Source organism: Pongo pygmaeus, chromosome 7 (assembly GCF_028885625.2).
Source record: "Pongo pygmaeus isolate AG05252 chromosome 7, NHGRI_mPonPyg2-v2.0_pri, whole genome shotgun sequence".
Classification (NCBI taxonomy): Eukaryota; Metazoa; Chordata; class Mammalia; order Primates; family Hominidae; genus Pongo; species Pongo pygmaeus.
The window spans coordinates 29,118,737-29,139,975 of NC_072380.2; the positions used below are offsets into that span (position 1 = coordinate 29,118,737).

The 21,239-nt window shown below is 36.7% G+C and overlaps 1 protein-coding gene across 21 annotated transcripts in view; it reads left to right on the forward strand.

Moving 5' to 3' along the window:
• Window positions 1-21,239, forward strand: part of HMBOX1 (homeobox containing 1) — a 175,269-nt gene that overhangs the window by 110,497 nt on the left and 43,533 nt on the right. For all 21 annotated transcript variants that reach the window (XM_054499506.2, XM_054499509.2, XM_054499511.2 and 18 more), the window contains 2 exons: window positions 8,706-8,816; window positions 18,380-18,533. In XM_054499506.2, the coding sequence (XP_054355481.1) occupies window positions 8,706-8,816; window positions 18,380-18,533 (265 nt within the window). The remainder of the gene's footprint in view (window positions 1-8,705; window positions 8,817-18,379; window positions 18,534-21,239) is intronic.

The following is a 21,239-nucleotide window of genomic DNA, read 5'->3' on the forward strand; positions in this document are numbered from 1 at the left end:
TGCCTAACCCTTCACTTTCTCTTTGTATTAGATCTCAAGGTCAGCCAGAGGTGAGAGCTTCAAGCCTTCACGGGTTTTTCCTATACATCTTTGTAGCCCTATACATGTGCACAGCCCTATACAAGTTCATGACCTTCTAGATTCCTAGGAATATGTCATAGCTTTCTTTTTGAAGACTCTCATGGACATCTCATACCTCCACTTCTCTGTTGAAATATTTTGGTCAGCTTCTTGTTCACATCAGTTGTTGTCATTGCCTCAGGCAGCTGCAGTGTTAACTTATTGCCACTGATTGTTTTCGACAAATTACCTCACATCTGTCTTTCCTCCTCAGAGAGAAGCTATTCACACTGAGTGAGATCTTGAGTCAGGTCAAATAAAGCAAGCCTTGCAAATAAAGATTTCCAGGTAATTGCCAGACAGGTCAAATAATGACAGTTCTCTTAGAAGGGTGTTTTGAGGAACTCCAAACCTGTCCTTTCCCCTCCAGTGGCTACTAGGCCACACCTGGTTTTCACTGTGATTGCAGTAATGCTGGTTTTTAAGTCTGCTATAATGATAGTATGACAGGCATGGGAGGAGGCCAAGTTAAAATGTCACATGCTATTCTTACCAAAATTCAGCATTTTTTTAAAATAAATGCTCTTTGGATTGTTGGAAGCCTTTGGTAATTTCTAAAGTTCTGAAGAAGTTAGTTCTGACAATTGTTGACAGTGCTTTTATGGAACAGCAGATTTTGCTGTTGTTGCTTTTATGGAGGAGTAGCTTTTCAGAGGTTTTTACTTCACTATTCTCACTGATGTCACTCCAATTCAAGAGATTTTGAAGGAAAGCTGGCCCCCAAAATTTTCCCTCTAGAATTGTCCTCAAAGTATGAAAATGGAGACAAACATACAAACATACAAGGGTTGGAAAATACAGCACCAATTAGCCTGTGCTGTTAAAAACTACTCTGTGAAGAAATCTATACCCAAAGTTATATTTAAAAATAAGGCATTTCGGCCACACACAGTGGCCCACTCCTGTAATCCAGGTACTTTGGGAGGCCAAGGCAGGTGGCTCACCTAAGGTCAGGAGTTCAAGATCAGCCTGGCCAATGTGGCAAAACCCTGTCTCTACTAAAAATACAAAAATTAGCCAGGCATGGTGGTGGACACCTGTAATCCCAGCTACTCAGGAGACTGAGGCAGGAGAATTACTTGTACCTGGGAGGCAGAGGTTGCAGTGAGCCGAGATCATGCCGCGGCACTCCAGCCTGGGTAATAGAGTGAGATTCCGTATCAAACAAAACAAAACAAAACAAAACAAGGCATTTAGGTATTGACTGGAAAGGGAACAAGAGGGACTTTTCAAGGGGCATAGAAATAATCTGTAAATTGATTTGAGCATGCATCATGTACATTTATCACATGCGTCTGTATATTTATCAAAACTCATTGAACTGTATACTTAAAATTTTACTGTTTATAAAATATAACTCAATTAAACACAAAAAGATAGAGTTTAGGAATGGAAAAACTAAGAAACTCTGTGGTAAATCTTAAATCTTTAAATCTATAACCGTGAGTGTACAGCTGTGGCAACTACGAATTCAGAACAGAATGTAAATGCTGACTGTCTAAAAATATGTTCTAAATATGAGGAGTTGGGTGCAAAGGCTGGAATATGGAGATGGGGGAACTAGAGTGTAAGGATGTGTCTTAGTTGTCTGTTGCAACATTAAGAACTTAGCATCTTGTAACATAAGTCTTTATTATGTCACTCAATTTGTATTGGCCAGGAATTCAGGAGCAGCTTAGATAGGTTGTTTTGGTTCAGGGGGTCTCATGAGGTTGCAGTCATCTGGAGGCTTAAATGAGATTAAAAGACCCTCTTCCAAGATGACTCACTTGCATTGGCTGTTAGCAGAATGTCTCAGTTCTCTGTCACATGGATCTCTCCATAGGGCTGCTTGAGTGTTTTCATAACATGGCTAGCTTCTCCCACAACCAGGTATCTGTGGGTGGGGCAGTGGGAGAGAGGGAGAGAGGGAAAGAGAGAAGGAGACAAAGGCAGAAGGTGTAATGTCTTTTATGACCTAGCTTCAAAAGTCACAGACCATCATTTGTGCCACATTTGTTGGTTGCACAGAGCAACCCTGATGCAGTGTTGGAGGGGATTACACAAAGGTAGTAAGACCAGAAGGATTATTTGGAGGTTGGAGGTCCCTTTGGAGGTTAGCTACCACAGTCTGCTAATTTCCTTAGCTTTTTTAGCTTGAAACCATTAAATATTGCCCATATGTTAAAAAAAAAATGCATCCCAATGATACACTGTTTTTGTATAATGCTTTTACCTTGTTTTAGTGGACTCTTTCGGGAACCTCATTTCTCTTATGGAAACATTTACAAAACTTCAGATCTTTTGTTTTCACTCCAGTTTAAAAAAAATCCTGTGTTAAAATAAAACTACTTTTTAAATATATTTCAAAATTCTGTCTGTAGTGTGGTTTCATTTCAGTTATTACTTCTACCTGTCCTATGTCTATATATGCTTGGAGTGATCTTGGAATTAGTGTATTTATTTCTAAGGGGTGAGAATTTGGGTGTGTGGTTTTTAAAATTTGCTTTTCTCTTAATTTTTCCCCTTTCATCTGAATTGCTTAGGAGTTTTAAAATAATGGACATGTATTATGCTTACAAAAAGAAAGTCAGACTTTCGAAACAGTTTTGTAATATTCAGTAATGGTGAGAATGTAGGGAAACATGCTTATACTATGGTTAGAGTATAAAATTGAGTACAGTCTTGTCTTTTTTTTTCATTTTTTATCTAAGTAGGAGAGGAGTGAGAGTACATTCTTCTTTAGGGGACAGTTAGGTGACATTTGTCACAAACATAAATGCTCTTCACAAACTATGAATCAAAAATTTCATTCCTGTGAGTCAGCCCTAGGGAAATATTTATTTGTCTGCAGAAGGATATACATAGAGTGTCATTGCATCATAACTTATAATAGTGAAACATTAACAACAACTGCAGTATCGAGTAATAGGTTCATGTTTTAATAAATTATGGTATAGAATACCTTGTAACCACTAGAATGAAGATTTATAATGTACTATATGAGAACATTTTAAGATATTAGAGAAAAGTAAGTTACTTATTATATGTAGAATAACCCCAAGTGTATGTTTTCAAAACAACTGGTTGTGTGTATATATATATGCATGCATATTTTTCTGTATTAAATGCGTGGAGAAAGTGTGGATGGATTCACAACAAATAAGGATAGCTTTAGGATAGGAAATACGGGGTGGGAATGGAGGAAGGGCTTTTATTTTTTCTGTGTGCATTTATGAATTATTTGAATTTTTGTAGACAATACATATATGTGCTTTAACTTAAATTTAAACATAACTCTGCTTGCACTGTGGAAGGCGAATTATAGAGATGATAGCAGTTCTGAAGTAGAAGATTGCTTGAAGAAGGAAATTTCATTTTTTCAATTGTGAAATGATCTTCTAATTAAAAAGGAGCTTATGAGAATTTTATACTTTGTGGATCTTAAATGGTTTGTTCTTTTTCTTGTAGTTACTGCAATTGTCCAGGCAAAAGAGACTGAGATTCCAAACTTCTGGAATGAGGATTGGAAAGAACATGAAAATAATTTTAGGAAGAGAAAGTGATTGTATTTAGTAAATATGTAAGAGTGTGGGGGGAAAGTAGAGTGAACAGTAAAATTGAGATGGAGAACACAGGAAGAAGAACAGATTTAAGGATGATAGTGAATTAAGTTGACTGTGTTGAGGACCTGTGGGGAAATCTCATGGACGCTATCTAGCAGATGGTTTGAAAGAATGGTCTGGTACCCTGGCGGTCATTGGCATTTAGATGACATTTTAAATCAATGTTGTTGGTAATTGAGATGACCAACATGTAAGAAGGTTACTAACATGTAAGAAGCTAGCAAAGCAGCCCTGAAGTTGACTGAAAAGATGTGGTGTTGGAATTGTATCCAGCGTTCCAAGGAGGAAGATGATGGGAGTGGTCAGTAGTTTCACTCCTCAGGAAGTGGAAGGAAAATTAAACATAAATTTGTGGTATTGGAGATTCTGACAAGAAAGGATTATGGTGGAGAGCCCTCTAGTGGAAGGGAACGTGGTGTTTGAGGAACAGGAAGCCTGATGCAGCTGCTCAGAAAATAATGTGAATGAGGCTGGAAAGGCTTTTTCTTCCTTTGAATACCATGTGATAACATTCTTATTGGAAGTAAATTAATCAGGGGTTAGTTTTAGTCTCTCAGTGTGTGAAGGTTATATGTAAATTTTTTCTTTTCCTCTGCCCTGTCAGGGGTAGACAAGATGAGGTTTTGAGGAACTAAAACTTGTGGGCAATGACATTTTCTTCTGCAGTGGGAAGTAGGGGGAAAGTTAGGGAAATTTTCTCCTGAGAAAAAGTATCAAAGCTGATAGTATCGAGAGGCTGCCAGGGCTTATGAGACCGTGTTCAGCTGAAGGACCAAAGCAGCTCGAAGCATGAGTTCAAGGAGCCTTACCCATCTGTTAACAGGCTGCTTAGAAAAATCACTGTAAAATGTGTCCTTTTATGCTTTTATTTTTTTTTACAGTGCCTCTTTTGGAAAAATTACCTGCTTTACTTATTTTCTACGTTTATTATATGAATACTGAGATTAAATTTAGAGGGAAGAAATTCTTGTTTATTTCTTCCTCACACAAAAGACAGGACCGGAGAATACTCTATAATACCATCTTCTTCCTTTGTTTTATTAAAGTAATAATTACGCATAGAGAAAATTGTGGAACAACACATGTAAATAGCTAACCTTGCTTACTTCAGAGAGTAGAATTGGAGGGGGAAGACAGAAATTCTTTGCAACTATTTGCTTGTAAAATAACCGATAAAGCTCTCTATGTAGTATTTAGGGTGAAAAGCCAAAAATAATTAATGCATATTTATAGGAAGATTAAGAAAACAATATAGAGATAGAAATGTAGGAAGAATCTGCCACTTTAAATTCATATTGTGTATCTTTAGTTATATATTAGCTTTTGTTACTATACAGACAGAATTTAGAATATGTAACATTGTATATTCATAAAAATATATCTTTTCATTTATTTCATGAGCATCTTTCCATATTGATACATATCCATTTACTTCATTTTTTTGAAACTACATAGAATTTTAAGAACATTTTTGGGGAGACTTTTTAAAATTTAAATATATACACAGAAAACTGTCCAGCTTAATGGACACTTAAAAGTCAAGTTAGGACACCCATATAACCACCCTCCAGATCGAGATAAAGAGCAATGCTGGTCACCACATAAACCTTCCTCATTCTAACTCCCAGGCAGAAACCTTCTCCCTCCTACATGGGTAACTACTATTCTGATTTCCATCCCTATAGATTAGTCGTGTCTGTTTTATAACTTTATATAAAATGGATCATATATAGTTATGTATGGCTTTTGTGTATGTGTGTCTGTGTTATAGGTTTTTCAGTTAACATTATTTTTGTGATGTTTATCCATGTGGTTTCATATAGCGGTAGTTTATCTTTTTCTATTTAGTATAGTAGTCTATAGCAGAATGTGTAGATATCACAGTTGATGCATTCTATTGTTTTTTGTTTTTTTTTGTTTTTGAGACAGAGTGTCACTCTGTCACCCAGGCTGGAGTGCAGTGGCGCAATCTTGGCTCACTACCTCTGCCTCCTAGGTTCAAGCAATTCTCCTGCCTCAGCCTCCTGAGTAGCTGGGACTACAGGCACACACCACCATGCCTGGCTAATTTTTGTATTTTTAGTAGAGATGGGCTTTTACCATATTGGTCAGGCTGTTCTGGAACTCTTGACCTCAGACAATCCACCCGCCTCTGCCTCCCAAAGTGCTGGGATTACAGGTGTGAGCCACCGTGCCTGGCCGATGCATTCTATTATTGATGGGCATTTAGTTATTTCACATTGGAGGCTATTACGGAAATGTTTATAAGAGCCTTCTTGTCTCTTTTGAACATACTTCTATTGAGCAGGTGCACATTTCTGTGGGATATATGCCTAGTAAAAAAATTGCCGGGTCATAGAGTATATATATGTTCAGCTCTAGCAGTTATCATCTATTTCCCAAAGTGGCCCTGCCATTTTATCCTTCCATCAGCAGTATGAGAATCATATATGCCCTATAGCCTTCCCAAAACTTAGTATTGATGGCTTTTTATTTGTTTGGTTGGTTCTGCTTTTTTGTTGTAGTTTTCTGGGTTTTTTTATGGCTTTTTAAAAACATTAATTTTAAAGCCTACCAGTGTTTTGTTATATAAATATACTCTAACTTAACTAATACCTGTTTGATGAGATTTTGTCCTCTTCTCTCACTATACCAAAGCCAGAACCTGGACAGTTCTGTTGTCTAGCGAGCTCTGAGGCTTGTTCTATGTATAATCTGACTAAGGAAGATTTCATATTGGAACCAGTTAACAGAGCTGATAATATATTTTTTCTTAACTGATTTTTCTCAAGTTTTCTGTTTTGAGTAGTATGATAGCAATATGAAGAATCCATGTAAAATAATTTTATTTTGTTGACATGAAAATCAATGTTGATTTCATGGTGATTGTTTTCTTCACCCTTTAAAAATGCAGTATAGGCTGGGTGCGGTGGCTCATGCCCATAATCCTGGCACTTTGGGAGGCTGAGGTGGGTGGATCACCTGAGGTCAGGAGTTCGAGACCAGCCTGGCCAACACAGTGAAACCCCATCTCTACTAAAAATACAAAAATTTCCTGGGCATGGTGGCGCATGCCTGAAGTCCCAGCTACTCGGGAGGCTGAGGCAGGAGAATCACTTGAACCCAGGAGGTGGAGGTTGCAGTGAACCGAGATCACGCCACTGCACTCCAGTCTGGGCAACAGAGTGAAACTCTGTTTCAAAAAAAAAAAGAAAGAAAAAAAAGTAGTATTAAAAAATAACCATAATGTCTGAAACTAGACTTTTGGTGAAAGCCGAATTAATTATCCAGAATAATTTGCGTTTTCTTAGAAGAGGCATACGGTGCCTACATCACATAAATCTTTAGTCCACTGGAAAACTGCTGTGTGAATTATTTGAGAATATAATCACTTAGGTTTTGGAAAGCTGTTTGAATTTTGCCTTTTGAAATTGAAAGATTTTTCCAGGCTGGGCATGGTGGCTTGTGCCTGTAATCCCAGCACTTTGGGAGGCCAAGGCAGGAGGACCACTTGAGCCCAGGGGTTCGAGAGCAGCCTGGCAACATTGTGAGACCCCGTCTCTACAGAAAAAATAAGAAATTAGCTGGATGTGGTGGGGCCTGGTACAGTGGCTTATGCCTGTAATCCTAGCGCTTTGGGAGGCCGAGGTGAGAGGGTGTGGTGAGCCATGATTGCGCCACTGCACTCAAGCTGGGAGACAGAGTGAGACCCTGTCTCAAAAAGAAAAAGAGAAAAGAAAGATGTTTCCAGTCAGAGAACTTTGCTTCACAGTCTTTTTTTTAAACACTCCCCTCTCCCATTTCCTCAAATTTTCTTTTGACATAGGTTTTTAAGTATGTAAAACTCTAGGGGCTTGCTTTTAATGAGTTAAATGTGATCCTGGGACCTCATGCTTTTTCTGATGTTAGAGGGTGTGATTACTTAATGATAGCTACTCTTCCTGTTGGGCATTATAGCTTTAAATAGGTGCCGACACAGGTGACATTCAGTAATATTCGGTTACCCTCAGTAATTCCTTGGGAGGTTTTAGGTATAGGTAACCTCTAGTAGCTGAATGGTCTTTTGGAAAGTACCTTGTGGACTTACAAGACAGTTTTGTCTTTCCTGTTGTTACTTGCTTTTGCCAGTTTGTACTGAATTATTCATTTTTTGGAATAGCTATGAATGACCAGAATGAGCATGTGATTCTCATACTAGTAAGTTTTAGACGTGCTTTTTTACTTTCACATGTAGAGATTCTTTACGTTTCTAAGTAATTGTTGTCAAGAGCTTCTTGGAGATAGCAGAAAACTACTGCTTTATATTCTATTCAGTTTTGTGGAAAGCTTGTGTTGGAAAAATGTCTTTAGCTGTTGAGATTTCTTAAGAGGTCATATTGTAGCATACATAACTCTAAAAGTCTGCTAATTCTTCTCTGTACTAATGGTAATGACTCTAAAAATGGCTAAATGAATTAACAAATAAGCCAAAAAAAAACCTTATTGAAGACAGTATTTTCAATGACCTTTTGTTTCCTAGCCCCTAAATCTTTTGGTCAATATCCATAATGAGTAACAAAACTTGCTGACTTGACTTTTTTGCTCATTATCTTTTAAAAGTTTTATTATTCTAAATTAGGGGTGGAGTGGAAAGCAGGGGTAATTGAAGGAGCACAAATATAATAAACTCTGACAAATAACTTTTACTTTAGGAATCTCTTTATCTCAGATTCATGGAACTTTTTTGGAGATTAATTTTAGAGGCCATTGTCGGGTCTTAATTAATAAACTGCCTTGATGTCTAAGAGATAATTTCTGAGTATATCCTAGCCAGTGCAGTCAGTCTTTACAAAGGAATCTAATAATAGTTTGCTCAGGTTGCAACTTCCTTATGGACTGGACACAGAGAATAAAGCACCCAGTAACCTAGAACCAAAAGATCCTTTATTAATTTCACTGTAATTTCAGTGCCCCCCAAAACCTATTTCTGTTTCTACATAGGTATCAGTCAGAGCCGGATCTCTCATTGGCTGCTGCAGCAGGGATCAGACCTGAGTGAACAGAAGAAAAGAGCATTTTACCGATGGTATCAACTTGAGAAGACAAACCCTGGTAAATAGCCTTTCCTTTTATTTATTGCATCTGAAACAAGACAGATATAATGAATTACTTTAATGACTCCATGTGCTAACTTGTTCAGTAAGATAGTTTCATACTTAACTATGGTTGCTTTATGCAGAAAAAGACTCTTAACAGTAAAAGCTAAACCCTGATTGTAATAAATTTTATTTTATTGTCTAATATTATCTAGTCATATTCACTCCTTCCCCTAAGACACCTCTTTGCTTTCAGGTTGTATGATATTTCTAGCTATAGTTTGAAAGAACACCATGAATGTTCAGTGGCTGATTTTGTTTTCTTCAACTACATAACTACATAAGATTCCGTATCTTTTTTTTTTTTTTTGCAAATCTTGTTTGAATTAGTAATGTAAATTTAATATTTTTATTTAATTCATGCTGTACCATATCCAGTGATCTCTGCTAATGATTTTTTTTTTTTCTAATTCTAATGACCTGGGTAATGGATATATCTTTGGACTTTAGGATGCAGCTGCCCTGATGACTCCCAGGAGCAGCAGTAGATTGGGAAAGCAGAATGAAATCTTAAGAAAACTAAGATGACAAAAAATTTATGTCTAGAGTTGGAAGAAGTAGGCAAGATCTATTCAAGATACTAACAGATGATTTTATAAAGTAAAATCTGAAGTTATGGGACTATCTTAATCTATACTTTACACAGGCAAGTGGCAGTAAGCCTGCCCTCATGTGTAAATTTAAGATTGGGTTGTGTTCTGTAATTCTGCAGCCTTAAAGCCTTTGCACACAGACTAAATCACTAGTTGAAATATTGCATAATAATAGCATTGGCTCTGAGGTAGAAATAAAGAGTGTCATAGAGATATATTTTTGTGTGTAAGTATGTGATAAGATTTTTTTCCCTAAAGGTCAGTTTCTCAATCCGAATGGTCCAGGCAGGATGAAACAGAAGAGAACATATCAACCTCTACAATAATATTAAAAATCTATTCTGACTCCCAATTTTTATTTTGAAATGTTTCAGATGTACAGAAAATTCAAAAGACTAACATAGTAGACACCTGTTTACTCTTTCTTGGATATAATAATTATTACCATTTGGCCGGGCGCGGTGGCTCACGCCTGTAATCCCAACACTTTGGGAGGCCAAAGTGGTCAGGTCACTTGAGGCCAGTTCAAGACCAGCCTGGCCAACATGGTGAAACCCTGTCTCTACTAAAAATACAAAAATTAGTCAGGTGTGGTGGCGCATGCCTGTATCCCAGCTACTCGGGAGGCTGAAGCAGGGAAATTGCTTGAACTCGGGAGACAGAGGTTGCAGTCAGTGGAGATGGTGCCACTGCACTCCAGCCTGGATGACAAAGGGAGACCCTGTCTCAAAAATACGTATATATATTATTACTATTAACATTTTACATTTGCTTTATTCCTATAAAAGAAATAAGTTAAGATTTGTATATGTGTGTATTCAGCATTCATCTCCTAAGAATAAAGATAATCTGTATTACCACAGTCCTCATTGTTATACCTAAGAAAATTAATAATAATTTCATATTATCATTTTATATCCAGTCTGAGTCACATTTCTCTAGCTATTAGAAGAATGTCTTTTGTAGCTCTTTCTTTAGTATGTCTTTTAGGTTGGAAAATTGGGATTTCTCTTAAATCTAGTCACCCAAACTTTTTTTTTAAATGACATGAACTTCTTAAGCCATGTAATTTGACAGAATGTCCCACATGCTGGATTTTTCTATTTACTTTTATTATCAAATATCTCATTTCTTTATCTTCTGGATTTCTGTAAGCTGGAAGTTAGAATTAAAATCTGAAGTTAGGATTCATGTTGAATATTTTAGGCAAGATTACTTCATAGATTATTTAGGGAGGCACGTACTAATGGCAGCAATTCATTTTGAAATGCATCAGAAAATAAAATGGAATTATATTTAGGGAAATGGATAGGTATGTGATAAAGTAAAATATGTGGTATGAGTATGGTTTTCACTTAAAAAATTCTTTCACTATTGTATGTTTGAAAATTTTTGCAATAAAACACTGGAGAAAAATATTTTGTAGGTAGTGTTTACCTAATATTGCCACATATTAAGAGGCCTGTCAGCATTAGGAGGTTGTAGCACTATTCATATGCCAAGTTTGATGGTTTTGTTAAAATGGTGACCACCAGATCTTTTCTTTGCAGTTTGTGAATAATCTTTAGGGTGAAACTTTGCCCCTGGATGAATATCCTTTCCTGCAACAGCTTTCACCGATGACTTTAGCATTTGTTGATGATTCTTGATTGAATCTGTTATTCTGATGGGGATTGCAAAATGGGATAATCAACTGGTAAGGCCAAATTCCCGCACTGGAGTTTCGGGGCTGGGCTCTAGTCCAGCCCTGAACTAGAAATAGGAAGGAGGACTAAGGTGCAGCTCTAGGGCCACAGTGGCATTGTTGCAGCTGATCTGATAGCCAGTTGTGGAATACTAACTACAGGAGTCCAGCTTTAGCACTGGGCTGATAGTGTTCTTCCAAAGCTGGTTTTTTTTTTTTTTTTAATTATTGTTATTTATTTTAGCTTTTAGTCTTAATTTCCTATTTTAGTTTATCTTGAAACCAGTATTGGGAAATTAGGGGACGGTAGAACTAGGGAATTGAAACTAACAGCATTCATCTAGCTGATAATTAGGAGCTGATTTCTTTAAGGACATAGTGCCTCCTTTTAAGACATTCCTCTAATTATGTGCATTTGTTTTTCAGTGAGGTTGCATTATTGTCACCTTTTCAAAGTACTTTCTATTTTTTGTTTAAAAACCAAATCCTAACTACTGGTTTTCTCAGTCAAGTTTTTCTGTGGGACATAATTTAAAGGTAGCTAGAGATAAGAGGGTAAGTTCGTAATTGCCAGTTGGTAGTTGTTGTTGCATTAACAGCAATTGGGTATTAGCAATTGAAATTTGTTTATCTTTTTCTTTGCATTTTCACCTTTATTATAAAGGCAAATATCACATAGAACTCTTTCTTGATAAAAGTGATTTTGTTTTGTTGACTGTAAAATAACCTTTGATTTTAGCTAAAGAATTTGGAGCTACTATTATGTTTGGTTAAGATGAACTAAAATTATGTTAGCTTATAGGACAGCAGATCCTTCATTGCAAGTCATTTCAGACCTGATTGGAATCCACCCAGATGTCCCTCAGTTGAGAACTGGTTAAATAAATTAATGGCACATCTGTACAATGGAATCTTATGGAGCTATATAACTACTTTTTGAAGGCAGCTTTATATGAATTAAATTTATATGAGGTGATATGGAATTCATAAGTAAAAAAGGTACATAACAGTATCAAGGGCATATTTATGTAGGGGAACACACACACATACACATGTATATGCTTACCTAAGCATAGAAGATCTCTGAAAAGCTGTGTTAGGAACTGGGAAGAATAGCTCTGTGGAGGGGAACTAAGTGACTGGGAGTACAGGGGTAAGGAGTTAACTACACAGCCTATTGTGTCTTTCTAAATTTTGTACTATGTACTTGTATTATATATTTGAAAAATAAAGTGTAATAGGAAGGGGGAGAGAGACCAAAAGAAATCAATCTGCCTTGTAAGATTAAAAAGAAAGAAAGAAAAGGAAGAAAAACTTAGGTTTATGCAGTCCAGACCTGCTTTTGAGAAGCAGGTAGAAAATAAGTTGTCAGTGATTTTTATCAAGTAATTCTTTTATTTCATAATTTTTTTTTCTGTCTAGGAAAGATAGCTCATTAGGGTAAATGTAAATAGTGTGATCCCTTTACATATATTCTGAGAAGAAAATGCAAAATTAAGAAAAGTCACAAAATGAAATTTTTTCTTCTGTAAATTTAATCATTTAGAAAACAAAAATGTTTGTATATTCTATGACTCTTCCTGGGCGTTAGAGCATTTCTCTTTGTATACTTTGAGTGAAGTCCTTTTGTTGTTGTTGTTGAGACAGAGTCTAGCTGTGCCGCCAGGCTGGAGTGCAGTGGCACAATCTTGGCTCACTGCAACTTCTGCCTTTCGGGTTCAAGCAATTCTCCTGCCTCAGCCTCAGGAGTAGCTGGGATTACAGGCACGTGCCACCACGCCCAGCTGATTTTTGTGTTTTCAGTAGAGACGGGGTTTCACCATGTTGGCCAGGCTGGTCTTGAACTCCTGACCTTGTGATCCACCCACCTCGGCTTCCCAAAGTGCTGGGATTATAGGCGTGAGCCACTGCACCCAACGGAAGTTCTTTTTTTCAACCTCTTCAGTCTGGGTCCAGTTGGATATGGCTTTTGGTTTTTTGTAAGTTTCTCTTTAAGTGGACTCATCAAGAAAAATAATAGAATGGATATTTAGGTTAATTTTACTGATAACCCAATTGATATAGTGTAGTTCTGTGATAACAGACTCATCATCAGAATTTACCAGCATAAATGAAAGCCTGCCAAGGTATATTAATAAAATAGTCTGATGGAAATGAATCAAATACATTTTATCTTGTTTCTTACGAAAACACAAGAAAATACCTATTTTTTTTAAAAAGTGAGTGCTAAATTCAGCATGGTTGACATCAAAAGTCCCTTTATTTAATCAAATTAAGTTCACAGTCTTTTTCCCTTGTCTAATTTAAACATTACTGTAGCAGACAGGGTTTGCTGAGTTCCTCTTGGCATGTGGCGCATATTCTGCATGCTTCTAAATAATTAAATAAAATTTGCCAAGAGGGTTATGCAGCAAATACATGAGATAAATGTCATCAGAAGAAATGTCCAGTCCTTCACTTGCAGAGTGTTAGATCTAAGGGAACGTGTGTGTGACATGGGGGAAGATGTGAAATTACTTTTGGAGAGGTTAGTTCCTATGGATGGCGTAGTAATGATGTGCTTATAAGTCCCTCACCCAGAGTTAACCCTGATCAGCAAGAACATTATCATATATGTAAAGAAGAACACTTACCAAAATTTTTAAATCTCTTAAGAAGTTATGAAGAGTTTTGTTTTTTTTTTTTTCCTCATGGGTTTAGATTTGCTAGGTGAAGGTGCAAAATTTTGTATTAATGGAAACTTAGATGAGGGGAAAAAAGATTTCTGTAAGGAAATAGATAGACAACACACTTTTCCTGTTAGGACCTTAGCTAACCCAGAATTCCTGTATTTTACTTCAGAGGAGTTTAAAGGCTTATATACATTGGTCCTGCATTCTAGTATCTTTGTGTTTTTCTGTTAGAGTCAGTAATTTTGAACTCGCTCTTGCTTTTCATCCATTTCAACCAAAGCAAGATGAACTAAGGTTTCCAGAACAAATCTGTTTATTAATAGAGTGTTTCCAGAGTACTTTTTTGTGCTGTTTTTAACTACCGCTACATTGAAAAAGAAAAAGGAGCCAGAAAAAAATCTGAAAAGTAATGTAACATTATGTTTTAAAGTAGGTATTTTGATGAACTTAAGATTATTCATTTTTCACCTTCTGTGTGTAAACTGTCTTGATTTCTTTTTTTTCCCCCACCCTGAGATGGAGTATCGCTCTGTCGCCCAGGCTGGAGTGCAGTGGCACGATCTTGGCTCACTGCAACCTCTGCTTCCTGGGTTCAAGTGATTCTCCTGCCTCAGCCTCCTGAGTAGCTGGGATTACAGGCGTGTGCCACCACACCCAGCAAATTTTTGTATTTTTAGTACAGACAGGGTTTCACCATGTTGGTCAGGCTGGTCTCAAACTCCTGACCTCAGGTGTTCCACCTGCCTCAGCCTCCCAAAGTGTTGGGATTACAGGCATGAGCCACCGCGCTCGGCCTTGATTTCTTTCAAAATAACCAGGCCATTACTTACTTTTCTGTCTTCTTTTTCTCCTTTTTTCCTCTCCCCTCTTCCTTTTCCTTCCTGCCCAGTTTTATTTCATCTGAATTTCCTTCAGTTCTTGAGACTGTCTTGACAATACAGAATATTACAAAGAAGCATAATATTAATAATAAACCCCAGTACCAAGAAGAACCATTATTATTAGTTGGCTTATTTCCTTCAGCCTCTTGGTTGAGATTCTTTCTGTTCTCTGTTCTATTTGTACCCATTTACCACTCTGCTTACTGAGGAGCAAGCCGCAATTATGGATGTGGCCTACTACCTGGAATTCACTGACCTGTTGCCCACCCTCCATCCTGAAACTCTTTCTTTCTTTGCAAGGGTCAGCCCCTGGACAAGAGGTTGTATTCCCTTACTGAGTCTTATTTCTACCTTTATCTTGATCAGCCATGATAACCGGTTGGCTCTGTTTTAGTCCTTTTCACGCTTGCTGTAGAGTAACATGTATATAATTTTAATTAGGTAGATTCCAGAGCTCTTGCTGTGCTGTAATCCCTACTTGTTTTCAGAAAAGCACTATAAGACTGTGAAACCCTCCAGCCCCCAAATTCCTGCTTATGTCTAAACTTAACTTTCAATTGGCCCAGACTGAATTCTCAGTTTATTTTGGCAGAATGAAACCCTTTTAAATTGTTTAAAGAAGGGTTTCAGTTTAGAGTTTCATGTTGGGTAGAGCAGAAATGTTTTTAAACCAGGGGTTGGCAAACTTCATATAAAGGGCCAGACAGTAAATATTTTAGGTTTTGCAGGTTATATGATCTCTATCATAGCTACTCAGCTCTTCTGCTCCAGTGCATTCATAGCCATAGACAATCTGTAAATGAGTGAACATTAGCATGTTTCAATAAAACTTTATTTACAAAAATAGGCAGCGGGTATAATTTGCCAACTCTGTTTTAGGGTGGGCTGTAAATCTCTAAAGCATTATATGATGACAAACTTGTTTAAGCAGAAATGTTAAGTAGTTAAATATTTACTTTCCATCACATGCTATAGGAAATCACATACATATTAAAGGCTGAAACACAAAATGAAAGATATAAAGATACTGTGAGTGATACTCAAGCCTATTGGCCATAATACAAAAGACTGACAAATTTAACTATATTAAAATTAAGATCACAAAACACACTACAAAAAACAAATGACAGACCAGAAAAAAAATTGCATTCTATATGACTAGCAATTGCTATGATTTCTCTGCACCCATAAGAAGAATAACCCCCCCAAAAAGGAACAACAGATAGGAATTCACAAGAAAAGATATAAATGGTCAATAAACAGGAAAAGATGCTCATTCTTATTAGTAGTGAAGTCTCTATATTAAACGGAAATTTTTTGCTGCCAAATTTATACATTTGAATAATTAATAATAGTGTATTGGGGGATAAAGGGAAATAAACAACTGGGGATGATTGTGATAATTTTTATTAGTTATCTATTCTTATACAATAAATTACCCACAGTTTAGCAGCTTAATACAACCAGCATTTATTATGTCATAGTTTTCGTAGATCAGGAATCCAGGAGTGGCTTAGCTGGTTGTTTCTGGCTCAGAGTTCCGTAGAGGTTGCCGTCCAGCTGTCAGCCTGGGCTGCAGTCATTGGGACTGGATGGTCCACTTGGAAACTCACTCATGTGGATGTGGACAGGTCCCAGGTCCTCACTGCCTGTTGGTCAGAGACAACAGTTCCTCACAACATGGGCCTCACCATCCACTGCCTGAGTGTCCTCACATGGCAGCTAGTTTTCCCTTGAGTGAATAAGAGAGAAAGCATCCAAGACAGATGCCACAGTGTCTTCTGTATTCTGATCCTGGAAGTGACATACCATCACTGCCACATGCTGTTGGTCGCACAGCCTAATCACGGTGCAGTGTGGGAAGGGACTACACAGAGGTGTGCAGACCAGGAGGCAGGGATCCTTAGGGACCTTGGAGGTTGGTGTCCACATTCCTGTGCTGGGACTGAATGTCTGAGGCCTTGTTTCTGTCTATCACCTGGTTTCTGCACTTCTCCATGTGGCGTTTGCTGTGGCTACAGTGTCCAAGATGGCATTTTCTCTCAAATGCTGGCACCTGAGTGGAGTTGGCACAAGCCCCTGGACTGTCAGAGCATCTTTCACTCCACGTAGCCTCTCCACATGGCTATCCTGGGCTTCCTTACAACATCATAGTCTCAGGTTAGTCAGACTTCTTATATGGCCACTGGTTTCTCCCAGAGCCAGCATTTTAGGAGACCTAGGCAGAAATTTCAAAGCATCTTATAACATAGCCTTGAATTGTTTAGATTTTCTTGCTCAACAACCTGTCACAGGACTGGCCCAGATTCAAGGGCATGATTAGCCAGAGGTATGACTTACTGTGAGGAGCCGTCTTTGAAACTTGTCCCAGGAAACCATGATTGTGAAAGGTGATGCTGACGTGTTCTAAAAGTAGTAGCAGTGCAAGGAATAAAAATTGATCTGATACTGGAAATATTTTGAAGATAAAATGAACTTGCCTATGAATTAGTTATGTAGTATGTGGGATAATTAGAGAAGTGAAAGATTAATTTGAGAATTTTGAGCTGAGCAGTTTGAAGAGTGGTTATGTATTTACTGAGATGGGAAAGACTGCAGGACAATAGGTTTGAAAAGCAAAATCAGGATTGATTAACATTCTGGACATCTGTGTAAGAGAATACATCTAAAGATATAGCTATTAAGAAGGGGATCTACAATAGATCTGTAAGTCTTGAAGTAGAAATGCTATCCATGGTATTCTTTGCAAGGTACAATAAAGAGAGTATTAATTCTATTAGGAAGAAATAAATATTTATTAATATTCATTAACATAGAATTAACATATTTATTAATATTTGCATAAACCTACATGTTCTAACGTGTCTTTCTAGACCTGTGTTAAGCGTTTGAATTAAACCACAGGCAGAGAGAATTTTTTGAAGGTTTTTGATTAGAAGACTGATATGATCATAATTATGTTTTGGGAAGATGAATTTAACAGTGTAAGGAGTGAAAGAAGAGTGGGGTAGCCAGGGACTGAACTCTATGAAAGCATACCAAGTTACATTGAAAGTCTGTGAAATAAGTTCATGGAGGTCACAAACAATGTTGCTTTCCTGGTTTTATTCTTAGCTTCTAGCCTAGAGCAAGCCACTTGAAAGGGATTTGTTAAATGGTGAATGAATGAATAAATGCATCATTGGCAGTTCAAGCTATTTGAGAAAAGAGTAATCTGAATTAGTAAAATGTCTCAATTATAGATATTTTTCATTGAAATTTTATTATGTTCAGGAGGTAACAGAACCTAGTATAGTATCAACAGGTAGACCTATGGAGACTTGATTTAGTTAGTAGACAAAAAACACATCAAATATCTTATTTTCTTTCATGCTGTATTTCACTCTTTAAAAAAAAAAAGAGTTTACAAGAATTAGGGTTATTTTAAGTTTATCTCCTACCTGCATAAATTCCTCAAGCTTATAACTTATTTGAATGGTTAATGAAAGATTCTGAACATCTGAGGTATATTGTTCAAAAAGAGTATAACTATCAAGCAGGAATTTCAAAAGAAATTTTTCAGAGAAAGATACATTGATTAAGTTGTCACTAAGCCAAAGACCATACTTCCCTAGTCCCATCGGAAGTAGATGTCATATTGTTTTAAATAAACTGCAAGATATTTGCTAAAAGTGTCTTGTTTATTTCAGGCGCTACACTAAGTATGAGACCAGCCCCCATTCCAATAGAAGACCCTGAATGGAGACAAACGCCTCCTCCAGTCTCTGCCACATCTGGTACTTTCCGATTGCGACGAGGGAGTCGATTTACCTGGAGAAAGGAGTGCCTGGCTGTTATGGAAAGGTATGTGTCTCCTTTTTCTATGAATAATCTCCCAAACTTAGGGAAGACATCAACTCTGAATAGACTGGGACAGTTTTCATTTCAAACAAGTAATTTGGTATCTTGGTTCTATCTCTAAAAGTACTTTAGAATATCATAAATGCTGTATTATTGAAATAAGGTGATCTTAGCATTGAGAATTCATAAAGCTGGAGTTAGCATCTGTCAATTTATTTTACTTATAATAGTGTCCCCAGTAATTTAAGAAATGTTGGAATAAATATTTTTTGAATTCAGATCTTTGTATTATATTTTGGAAAAACTCTTTGAAGTCTTTTTTTCATCAAAAATATTGAATAATTGTATAGGAGACTACTGAGATTTAACTTTCCTTTAATAAGGAGTATGGTCTAAGTAAGCTTTGTCCCAAAGGTTAAAAATACTTATTTTTGACTTTGTTTTAGTAATTATCCTCTCATTCTATCACCAGTACCTGATCCATAGTAGGTACTCAGTGGTTTTTTTTTTTTAACCTGAATTTGACCGTAGCTTCAATTTTCCCATCTGAAATGGTATAAATTAATTATGATTGTGAAATGTTTGGCATACTTAGCATAGATCCTATAGTAGAATTATCTTTTTAGTCTACTTGTAAGTGATGTTTACAGAATTTTGTTTCAATGGAATTTTGTTTATATGCGGTTAGGTAATAATGTTCCAGCTGTACATTTTTCTTATCTGACCTGACTAGTAGAATTGGTATATTGGACAGAGCACTGGACTCAGAGTCAGAAGACCTACAAACTCTCAGCTGTAACTTCATGTCTAAAATGAAATTCTTTGATAGCCAATATGTCATCTAAGACTTTTGCCATCTCTCATCCTGCTACTTTCTGATTATTTCCCAGCTCATGAACTTCAGTACCTGAAAGAGAGGGAGATTTAAAATGCCGAAATTCAGATGTTTTTGTTCATGTGATATAGTTGAAATTAATAGGTTTGCTTAAGGTGAAGGTGAGATCCAGTATCCAAAATGAGACTATAGGTTATCCACTGATGTTGTCATCTATTCCTTTCCTTGCTCTCTTTATTATAGATAAGAGCAGAAGCCATTTATTGAATAATGAATCCTTATATGCTTGAGTCATTAAAGTGAAAGAATGAGACATTATTGTCCTGGAGACCTGACATTTACAATCTGCTCTACTTTTCTCATCTAGAAATTTTTATTCTTTTTGAAAATTTCTTTAGAACTTGGCACACAGCAGATGAGAATTAAAATAATGTCTAACTTAAATTGCAATATTGTACATTTTCCTTTAGGTATTAGTTTCTACCTGGTGCTAAGTTCTAATTGTGCTAGTGACTTAGCCAGTTAGTTTTTTTCATGAAAATACCAGTATATATTTATCACAAAATGTCAGCATGAGAAAGAATTAAGTTAAAAATTGATGACATTAATATCAATAGGTGATATTCCTAATGTACTTTCAGAGTTGAACCTCAGAGACTTAGGGATTCTTATTTTTCTTGGCAACGAGAATTAGTCACAGAATCACACGGAATTTTAATTAAAAAGATATTGAGCATTTACCCTGACGCCTATTTAGTCTTAATTTATGTTTTTTAACATTAATTTTAATTAATAAATGGCTTTATCTAATCCAGGAGTTGGTTATCTTTGGCTTAATTTTATGTTACCTGGCACAACTAGAAAGAGGATGTGGTTTATGCCAATAGTTGCAAAAGCACAGAAAGCCTTTCAAAATACTTAATAGTACAGAAGGTCACACAGTATGATTTTTGTTCTGTAACAATGGAACTTTTTGTTTTCCAAAATGACATACAAAATTCCTATCCTTAGTATGACACATATTTTTTTCCTTGACTGAATGAGTAAATAAATACATATGCATAGACTGTAAAACCAGCAAAGTAAGCCTTACTCAAATGTTAGTATAAGATAAAAGTAAGGCTGGACATGGTGGTTCACACCTATAATTTCAGCTTTGGGAGGCCAAGGCAGAAGGATCACTTGAGGCCAAGAGTTTGAGACCAGCCTGGGCAACATAGCAAAACCCCATCTCTACAAAAAATTCAAAAAATATCTGGGCATGGTGGCATACACCTGCATTCCTACCTACTCAGGAGGCTGACGTGAGAGGATTGCTTGAGCCCAGGAGTTTGAGGTTACAGTGAGCTATGATTGCACCACTGCACCCCAACCTGGGCGACATAGTAAGATCCTATCTCAAAAATTAAAATGAAATTTTAAAAAAGTAAAAAATTATTCCATTCTTCATACATCAAGATAAATTTCAAATGAGTCAAAGAAGTGAATCCATATAAATAATAGAAGAAAACATGAGTGGTCCCTTCATATCCTGGCAATGGGAAAAATATTTCCTAACCGTGACTCAAAATCTAAAAACAATAAAGGAAAAGATTGATAAATATGATTACATAAATTAAAAGAAAAACTTTGGAGGGAGTAAAAGCTGAGCAAAGTAAAAGACAAATTGGAAAAAAAATTGCAACTTTTATTATCCCTAATAAAGAGCTCTTAAAAGACCAATAACTCTATCCTTTTTGGGCTAAAGATAGGAGAAAAAATGCAAATGGTCCTTGAACATATGAAAATATGCTCAATCGGCCGGGTGCGGTGGCTCACGTCTGTAATCCCAGCACTTTGGGAGGCCGAGGCGGGCGGATCATGAGGCCAGGAGA